Source organism: Manacus vitellinus, unplaced genomic scaffold (assembly GCF_001715985.3).
Source record: "Manacus vitellinus isolate BGI_N305 unplaced genomic scaffold, ASM171598v3 scaffold_3_pilon, whole genome shotgun sequence".
Taxonomy (NCBI): Eukaryota; Metazoa; Chordata; class Aves; order Passeriformes; family Pipridae; genus Manacus; species Manacus vitellinus.
This window is the reverse complement of record NW_021940535.1, coordinates 12546159-12556147: the sequence shown is the minus strand read 5'-3', so window position 1 is coordinate 12556147 and position 9989 is coordinate 12546159. Positions and strand designations below refer to the sequence as shown.

Sequence of the window (9989 nt, the reverse complement as noted above, 5' to 3'; positions counted from 1 at the left end):
TTGTAGTATCATGCCTGTACTTATGGTTTGTGCATAAACTATGCATGTTAGTCTTCAGTTCCTGCAAAACATTGAATCTTGTTTCATTTCTCCTGAACTTACGCAATGATTGGGAGAAAATTTGAAAGTCTTGTTCTTTTCTATGTCTCTCCTCAGCCTTAAATAGCAATTTCAGAAAAGGCTAATTTTCTCTTCCAGATTTACTTTTTCTTCTGGGACTCACTTCCTCTGTGTGCATAGTGACTGAGATGATAAAGAAGTTTGAAAGAAGCAAGGAAAAGATCCAGAAACGTGGAAGTTCTTCTTCGTCAACTTCGTCTTTTCTCGATGTATGATGCATATTGCATTCTTTTGTTTGCAAACTTAGCATTGCTGTCTAAAGATGTAGGAGAAAGCAAAACAATATTTGGAGGATAAAGAAATCCTGAGGGCTTTTGACAAGTCCTTTGTTTCACTGGCTAATGACGAACTTCATGTTTCAAGACTGTTTAGAATTTAACTTCCAGCTGTGGAAGTAACAAATGAAATTATGCAACTTTGGTAACATTTTTCCTCAAACATAAATTTACTTTTGAGATTGAATGGTATTGCAGGGTGGGGGGTGGGGGTAGGGATTAATTTAAAGAAAGATCTAAGCCCAAGTCCCATTTTCTGCACTTAAAAGATATAACTGTGTAAAAACCTTCTCTTAGATATAAATATTTTAGTTTGTTTTTATTTAAAGCATTGTACTATTCTACTTTTCTGGTGGTGGGACTTTGCTACTAATACAAGGATAAAAATATTTCAGAGGCATTCCACTGGGTTTAGAGTCTGTCACAAGAGTGCCATATTCTAGCTACTGTATTTATTTACTTTATCCTGCAATGTGTAAGCGGCTCAAGTACCTTGTGCTACGGTTCTTTTGTATTCAGAGTTTGGTTTTCTGGTTTTGTTTTTTTTTTTTTTTTTGCACAGGATGTGACCGCTGTCGGATCACTGTTTTTCTTTTCTTTTTCTGTGATTGAAAAGCCTATACTGCAATTTGAAGTAAATGTTTGCATTTCTTATAAGTGTGTTGTCTCTTTGTTTTAAAAGAAACTGGCATTTTACACCAGATGAGCATGCTTGTTTTGATAGAATTGTAGATACAGGCTTTGTTTCATGTCTCGTTCCGTACTTACTTTAACATATGACTCTTGGATCACTTGAGTGATTATAAGACAGTAGTTATTGAAATTATTTGTAGTGTACTGAATAAGAAAATGAATGCAATACTCCTTACTCTAATGGCAAAAACCCCCCACCCCTCTTTGAAAGAAGCTTCATTTTCTTTCCTTTTTCCACCCTGTTCATAAAAATAACTTTTTATTGGTAATGTAACTTTAAATTTTAACCTACAAAATTACTTTTGTGCCTAGAAAAGCATGACAATAGATTTGTGTCTTGACGTGTTAAAAGTCAAGTATCTTTAATTTATTACAATGTCTGAATACTCTCATATTCACTAATTGGAAATAGTTTTATTCCTCAAAATAGTCTTGTAGCTGTTGTCATCAGTGTCTTCTCTTCATCCCTTGAGGAAATGCAAGGAACTATCATCTAGGGGATCTTGAAAAGAGGATGTCTGAGATCTCTAGAGGGAGTCAAAGACACAGTGGTATCTCTTTTGCTTGTAAACATGTGCATATGCATCTTTCCTCACTGTAGCCTGCAAGTGTGCCAGTGGCATTGGCTCTGGACCATGCTGTCATGATTGTTATCCTGTCAGTTGATGAGGAATTGTCGGAAACAGGCACTGGACTATTTCTGCTCTTACCATTGTGACTTGCCCCACATGCCATGCTCAGAATGAGGGGAGTTCATGGAAAACAGTTTGGCAAGTGCTGTATGCATTTTTCTGCTAATATGTTGTTTTAATTGTTCTCTTCTTTTTGCCTCTGGAGATTCACAGACTTGGTCAGGAATCAGGGCATGAGTGAACCACTGAGACTGCTTTACACATGCAATTCATCCATTGCTCTGCCTGACCCCGGGCCTGCTCAATAGGCACATATTACCTGGACTAACCATGTGCTGGAGATCTGATTGTGTAAAGACAAAGACCCCAGCATGTGGTGCTCATCTCTTCCTGGGGGTTGTTAAGTGAACTGCTGAGCTGGTGGGGCCTGAACAAGATGACCTCTTACAGAAATACTCTTGTGTCTTCAAGCAGAACTTTCTTGTTTACATCAGTTCTGCCTTTCCGAAGCTGAACAGACTTGACAGTTGTTAACTGTCTTTGGCAAGTGGGGCTGTAGCTCTTCAATATTGTAGGGTGTTCAGTATTCCAGTACAATTTCAGAACACTTTATTAATAAAATCCTTAGTATTCATCAATAAAGATAGTAAAAATTGACTGTGCATGCTGATGAAGAATCTCTTTAATAAACTTCGGTTTTGAGAAAGCACAGTAACTATACCTTTCACATAGTAGGTCTTAACTTGTGGTTGATGTTCTTCTGTGGGATTTGACTGCTTTGTGTGCTGCTCGTTATCTTGGAGCCCCAAAAGTCTAGATAAGTACAGAAGTGCAGATGATGCCAAATTGTTGTCTTCTCTTGGAATTGTCGTTGTCTAGTTTTTAAACAAAGGAGTTATGAAGTACGCCTTTCCCAGCACAAGTCTTACTTTCTGAATAAGGTACGTCAGTCTAGACAATAAATGAAATGTCAGTCTTCTATGGGCAGTTTTGCCTTCTTGGGGGTAGACTTAATTGAATGCAATTCAGTTTAAATATGCTAAAAGTTTTGGTGCTGTGTTTTCTAATGGAAGACGAAATACAAGTAATAAATCAAGCTCAATGTCATTATTGCTTGGACTGAATTCCATTGCCATCGATTTGGCTCTGCTTGTGGTTCATTACCACCTCACAGCACGTTTGAGAGATTTTTCTGCAGAGGAGTTGAATCAATAGTGAGAACTTTCCACAAAAACGAGGAGGCATTTCTTGTGGGGTGAAAATAGGCAACGACCAAGGAATTTACTTGCTTTTACTAAAACATGGAATAAAGAACGTTTCCGTTTTAATAAGTAAAGGCCCTTTATTTTTTAGTTTTCTTCCAACTAAGTTGGAGAACCTATAATGAGTCAAAAAGGAAAACTAACACTTGATTAAAATTCTGCATGGTAGCACTAGAATCAGTAATTATTTTCTTCAGCATACAGGATTGGTGTTTGCAGTGAGGTGTATGTCATTTCATCAGCAACAAAGAACAGCTGAATTCTGCATTGAGAACACGTTTCCGGTACAGTAATTCTTAATCATTGAGTCAGCATTCCCAAAAGTATTCTCAAAATGCCGTGTGGTCATAGCAGTGTTTTTATCTGAAAGTGGAGTATTTGATCTTATCCCAGTCTTCTGAACTGTCTAATTGAAGATACCACTTCTCAGAAAGTCTCAAGAATTTTTATGATCTACAGCAGTTTTCCTGAATGGGATTCAAAGTAAATTAAGATCTCTCTTCTCACATCACTAACAAAGTGGAATCAAACATGGCTGTATTTTTATACTTAGGACTTATTTTACATGTTACTTATTTTACTATTTCTGATGATGAAGAACTGTAAGGAATTACAAGCTTGGTAAAATAAAACACATGGGATCATAATGGATCAGAGGATGATTTGGACAATTAAAGATTTAAGTTTTAGTTAGTAAAATCAAGATTTTTAAATTTAATCCCTTTCAACTTCTATTTAAAATTGTCTGATGGAGATGCGATGCTGTAGGCTGCTGCAAATAGAAATTTATTTAGAAATAGGCTGTGAAGTTCTGGTAACTTGCGGTGTGTTTGAGTGTAGCTGCCATCTGCTGGTAGTTTAGCAAGTAGCAGCTTTTGTACTGAAATCTTGCTATGACAGACTGTATCTCAAAACCAGTTTTCTCATTAATGTAACATCTTATAGATTTATTCTCTTCTTATTGACTATATTAGGGCAGTGTCGAGATTCAGCTGCATGGTGTCAGAGATCTTTCCTGTAAGTCCCAAGATCTAGTGAGTTACTTCCATGTGAACAGATGTGATAGGGAGCATAAGCAGGACTGAAAACTTGAGCAGTCAACGCAAGAAGCAAGTTTGAATTCTGGTAAGTAATGGGAACTCTTTAATCGTGAAAGGTGGAAATCACGATTTTCCTAAATGTAAGAAAAGGTATGTGGATTCTTGAGGAGAAAAAAACCAGAAATGTAGTAATTAGATTTTACGTGGGGAAGACAATGGAAGACCAATAGTTTTATAAGAAAAGCATTTATGTAAATTGATTTAATATGCTGAAAAGTTTGCTAATGCAAAGCACTGAGAAATACTGATGATGTAGGATTTTGCTTGTTAATTATAAATTGTTTTTCAGTATTACCACGTTGATAGTAAGGGTTTGTCAAGTAAGGGTTTGTCAAGTAATTAGAGTACACCGGGGGAGTCAAAACAAGTCTGCTGTTTTGGTGTAGGCATTATAGAAAAAGTGACAACAGTTTGTTAATGGCAGAAGATTGTACACAATTACTGTAACAATTACTTGGTATTAGCAAACCTTCAGAAACTTGCTCCCATGTGACAGCTTTGTGTGTGCGCGTAACTCTTTGTTTAACCATGTCACAGGGGAGGGGGAGAAACAGAACCTGAAGTTTGTCCCTGAGTACAGTCAGTACCTATAATACTCAGTTGTCACCGAGTAAAGATAGTTCTCCCTCAAAGTACAAGCACTCTATGTGTAAAGGCTGATTTTACAATATTTTTAAACGTGGCTATTTCCATTTCAATTGCATCTGTAAGACTATAATCACTGTGTTCCTCAAACACAAACTTTTGGATTTTTTGGAAAGGAGAAGTGTTCAGAGATATGGGGCAGAGCCAACTATAAATGTACAGGAAAAGAATTCTTCAAAAATAGTCCAGCTCTGAAATGCTGAACAACTTTGCTCTCATTTTCAATTAGACTGATACTTTAAAGAAAAACAAAACACAGCTTTTATATAGTATCCCTTTTATATGAATATAAGTTACAAAAGATGAATAAAAAATCCCCTGAAGCAAGATTTTTGGTAAAGATTAAATCAGGATCTTCTGTGAAAACAGCAGAGCAAATTCCAATATGGTCACATATTTTAATGTAATTTCTTTCATCAGCATGGCATTAGAATTTATTCTAGGACTAATGCTTTCAGTCATCCACTTCCAATGATGCAAACCTATTAACACTGCAAAAATGCAGATTTTCTGGTGTTGCACACTTGGTGGCTGTTCTTTTCTTATTAGATGCTTTCTTCTTCTTACAGGAGTCTGATCTAGTCTTGGTTGTCTTCTGAAAGAATTCTGGAGATACAGTTGACTCCACTGCATTTAACAAAAGCAGATAAAGCTGAGTCATTTTTGGAGATAAAATAAACAGATTTTCCACTGAAGGTGTTGATTTAAGCTCTTGATACAGTCTGTGTACAAGGGTCCCAGTGTAAAGCCTGCTCAAAGGAAGGAGAGAATCTTCATTTAGAATTGCATTTGACAGGTACAGAAACGTGTTGCTTAATGAAACAACACAAATGCATACAGTATCCAACAGTCAACGCCTAAGGGACACCTGTGCTACAGAGTATTTTTCTCTGTATTAACTACTGTAAAGAAGGGAGTTCAAATGTAGGACAACTGGCCAAAGGAGTTTGACACAAAATAAAACAACATGTGAACATATTCCATCAGGGGCTTGTGTGGAAAGCAGATCTCAAACATCCTTACCTACTTAGGTCTGGCTCAGAGAGAGGAGTGCGAAGTAGCTGGTTGAGATACAATCCCATCTGAAGGCAGCACTGCCACTGGCAAAAACTGTGTGCAGCATCTAAATCAAAGTCGTTATTTTGCAATTTCTTTTCCTTCCATTTTAGAAATTCGTTATATGCAATACTGTCATCTTCAGCACGTAAGACTGTGGGATATAGGTTATAAATAAAAAATGACATGGAAATAAATGTTCTGCTGTGAACAGTACAAAAGATATCTGCTATGTATAGGGTCTTCAAACCTCTGGTTCTCATTCAGGAAGCATTTGTAATGTTTTCAAATGGGTCAAACTTAATTTTAAGACATAACATTGTGTAAAAATTCAAGTATGAATATTCATGAGAATTGTAAAGTCAGGAATTCTGTTTGTTAGGTAATTTGCCAGACTGGGCTGTGAGGGGATCAAGTCTACCATTACCAAGGTTGGACTTGATTATCTCAGAGGTCTTTGCCAATCCAGTTGATGCTGTAATTCTGTGTGAGCAAATCCAAACAAGATTCCCATCTCACTCCAACCCACTTGGAAACCTGTCAGCCCGGTTTCCATAAACTAGAACCTAAAGAAACTGCATAACCCTGGCATGCATCATCTTTGCCATCAAATGAAGGACTGCTGGAGCACGTCACCATAACTCTAATAGGCATAAATATTACTGAAGCAATTTCTGTGATTAATTTAGTACTTTCAGATTTGCAATTCACAGGTAGATAAAGTGTACCCGAGCAACTCAGCATTATTAAGTACAGATGATGTTAGAAAAACTCAGAGGAAAAAAAAAATGGAATGCTTCAATAGTAGGATGCACAAGGATGTTAAGCTTATTTTTTGTAACTTTTATATCTAAATTAATATTTAGTCCTAAAAAAAGCATTTATAAATGCAAATTAATTTTACAAGGTAGCAAAGTACTGTTTTACCTATATAAAATGTTATATTGAGGGTTAGCACTATTTCTCTGCACATATCAATGCAGAGAACGTGACACCTCAGAATATAGTGTAAATCAGTGCTAATTCATCTAAATTTGGACACCTCACCGTAAGCGAGGAAAAATTAATTATGGTACAGATTTTTGTAGTAGCTGAACACCTGAAATTGTATTCTTTGGAGACATACCTGGATCATCGTTTATCCTGTGCAGTTCTCCAGATACTATCATTAGAAGTAAAGCCTTTAATTGATGCAACTTAACTTTTGGTTCTGAACAACGTATCCAGTAACATGTTACAGCAACAGGGAGCTGTAAGTGATTTGGGATAGATTCTAGGAAACTCATTTTCACTCCTAGAGTCTCTAGCAAAAGCATCTGACGGCATGACGTGGACATCTGAAAATAAATTTAAAAATTGGAGTGGAAAAATAAAGGTAAGAGACTTTATTTGTTGTGAGCAATTTCCAAAAGGCAAATACATTTCTGGTTAAACTAGCTAGCACTTCAGATTTTTGATAAAAAGTATTTAAATTTCATAGATATTCTGAACAGGAAATATTTTTAATATTACTTAAAACTTTAAAAACTACACCATTAAATGTCAGGTAAAAAGATAAAAGTAATCTTTTAGAATTGCATGAGGTGAGATTTTGAGAGGTTTCAAAGTCTTCATATCTTTATATATTCCATATATTCCATAACTTGTTTGGAAATCTTGTAACCATAATGCATTAAAATTATGGAAAACATATATATATATGTGTATATATATATATGTATATATATATAAAACCTTCATTCTTAGAAGTCATCCTTGCATTGTAAGATGTAATGGTGATCTCTGTTCTTAATATGTTGAAAACATGGCTTACCTATAATCACAGTGAAATCTAAGTGTGACGCTTGCATTTCTCACCTACAGTGTATTAATTCCTAGCACATGTTCCCTCTTTTTTGTGCCATTTAACTTCTGGAAGTTAAATGTTATAAACTGTGCCCCTAACTTCATGCATGCAGTAGAATCGCAGCAGGCTGTTCAATTGTAATTCAAATGCTTTGTAAGCCTTGATTAGGATTGTTTTGCCTACTCTCAGGCAGACATCCCCATGGCAGAAGAGAAACTGAAGTCAGTTTTGTCTAGAGCACTTTCAATGCAGAATAACATTTCTTCCTTTACCTCCTGTTGAATTGATAATTTCCATATATTTAGTAAGGAAAGCTGTAATAGCAGAAGCTCAAATCCATTAAACAAAGAGCACACATACCAAGCTCTGCCTGCCCCGCGGCGGCCCGAAAGGAGTCGGAGGAGGACCCAGAGGGATCGTAGTCCCAAGGTGTCATTAATGTCTCTTATAATCCCAAAACATGATTTTTCAAAATCTTAAGTGTTTCATAATGCTCGTTTAAAAGGCCTGTACCAATAACCTGCATAAAATAACCTGTATGTAGTAGGCCTTTGGATCCATAGCTGTCTGTAGCATTTAATGGGCATAGCAGTGATAGACTCGGTTCCTTTCCAAAATAGCCACCAGCAAGTGATAAAAACATCCAGCACTGGCCACACACAGAAACGTGTTAACAGTTGATCTGAATACCAGAATGGATAGAGCATGTGGCTTAACTATGCAGAATTAAAAGATACAGACTGTATTTCTAGATGTTGCAGAAATTACTGCATACAAAACCTATTACGCAGCTTCGGGAACGGGAGATTGCTTTCCAACACGGCAAGAATTACGGTCTTAATCGTTAGAATTTAAATGTACAGAATTCCTACTGGTGATGGGAACTAGCCTAGTACAACTTTCCTTTGGTTCCAGCTGTTTTTCAGGTGCTCCTCTGCTCTGTCTGGCAAGCAGTACGGGTTTACTTTAGCAGGAGCATACCTGGGGCAGGTAAAACTGCTGGGCAGCTGCAAGATGCACACATTGAAATAATGATGATTTTTAGAAAAAGGCATGGGTCAGATTTTGTTTCAGAACATTGCTCTGACGCATCCATAGCTTGATCAAATACAAAGTAGGTTTTGTAGTGTTAAATTGGACTTTTCTAAATGACATGAAACTGAGTTCCTTCCTATCATTATAAAAGCAAGTATTAGTGTAACAAAATCCATAGGATGAAATAAAGGCCTAGAATAGAAAATTTAGGGAGTACTGCATATACAAATGGTAACTTTTCATATCCTTTATCTTGGTACACTTGAAGGGAGGCAGGAAGAGAAGGAGATAAAGACTATCTATGTAGCTTCTTAAATATCACAGGTACCTCTGTAGGGAAGTAGTTACTTACTGAGGTGGCTTAGTTCAGACATCACATTTAGCGACCAGCTGGCAACCATGAGTCCCAACTACTTTTGTCACTCGTGAAACACTGTTAACCGTGATCTGTTGTGACAACCATTTACCTCCATTAACTTGTCCAAAGGAAAACGATCATCACAAAAATCTGTGGATAGGCTTGCTGCTTGAACAAATGTTTTTTTAATTGTCTTTTGGCATCTGTCAAATTCACACACAACGGGCAGCTCCTGGGTCTGCTTACTTGGAGAAGCAGCTTCATTGTTTTGAGGTACTCTCAGTAGCAGACCATAGATAACTTGTCGGATGGGCAAAGCTGCGCTATGAGCGCTCGGTCTCTGCATGTTCTCCACCTGAACGCGGAGGAAGGTACTTCTTAGTATCAGGGCATTGATGATGAATGGGGCCAGCTTACCTTTTGCCAAAGCATCAAGTACCCACGGTGGTACGTCTGCTTTCCTGGCAGCCTCGCATTCATACCTTCCATTCTGAAAGAAGTCTTCAAGATTCACATCAGACGGAGTGTAATCCTCCATTGAAGTGCACAGAAGCTCCCTTATTTCTTCCCTCTGATGTTTCTTAAGGTATTTCAGCACATTCTCGACGGCCTCGGTGGGCTCTGCGAACTGCGACAGCCAGTGCAGGAGCCCCTGGAGGCGGAGGTGCTTCCCGCCCTTCCCCGCCGCGCAGCCCCTCGGCAGGCGGACCTTGCTGTAGAACGCCTCCAGAGCTGCCAGGTCCATGTAGTCGTTCCCGTTCATGACGGCGAAGAGCGGGAGCAGGCTCTTGTTCAGGCGGCCGAAGTGCCTGCAGAACCGCTCCACGGAGTAGCAGCGCGCGGGCACGTAGCATCCCTGCGGCCCCTCCCCGGCGCACACGCTCTCCCACTGGAAGTGGGACAGCGGGCAGTACCCGCCTGCCAGGTCGAAGACGCAGAAGTCGCTGTCGAGGGAGAGGACGGGGCA

The 9989-nt window shown here is 38.2% G+C and overlaps 2 protein-coding genes across 11 annotated transcripts in view; one reads left to right on the top strand and one right to left on the bottom strand.

Annotated features, from left to right (window-relative positions):
- The window catches only part of ATP2C1 (ATPase secretory pathway Ca2+ transporting 1), a 68753-nt gene extending 62876 nt beyond the window's left edge, over positions 1–5877 (top strand). For 6 of the 10 annotated variants that reach the window (XM_018075535.2, XM_018075524.2, XM_018075531.2 and 3 more), the window contains 4 exons: positions 199–329; positions 3180–3266; positions 3957–4107; positions 5297–5876. In XM_018075535.2, coding sequence (XP_017931024.1) covers positions 199–329; positions 3180–3266; positions 3957–4067 — 329 coding nt within the window. In that variant the 3' untranslated portion in view covers positions 4068–4107; positions 5297–5876. Of the gene's footprint in view, positions 1–198; positions 1053–3179; positions 3267–3956; positions 4108–5296 lie in introns of those variants that run through there. The other 4 variants (XM_018075530.2, XM_018075527.3, XM_018075526.1 and 1 more) reach the window with 4 other exon arrangements.
- ASTE1 (asteroid homolog 1) lies at positions 5044–9989 on the bottom strand (the record flags this gene model as incomplete). The annotated part of the gene is made up of 4 exons (XM_018075121.2): positions 5044–5476; positions 5751–5937; positions 6910–7120; positions 9132–9989. Coding segments are annotated over 4 exons (1551 nt in total), but the record flags the coding sequence as incomplete, so codon positions are not given.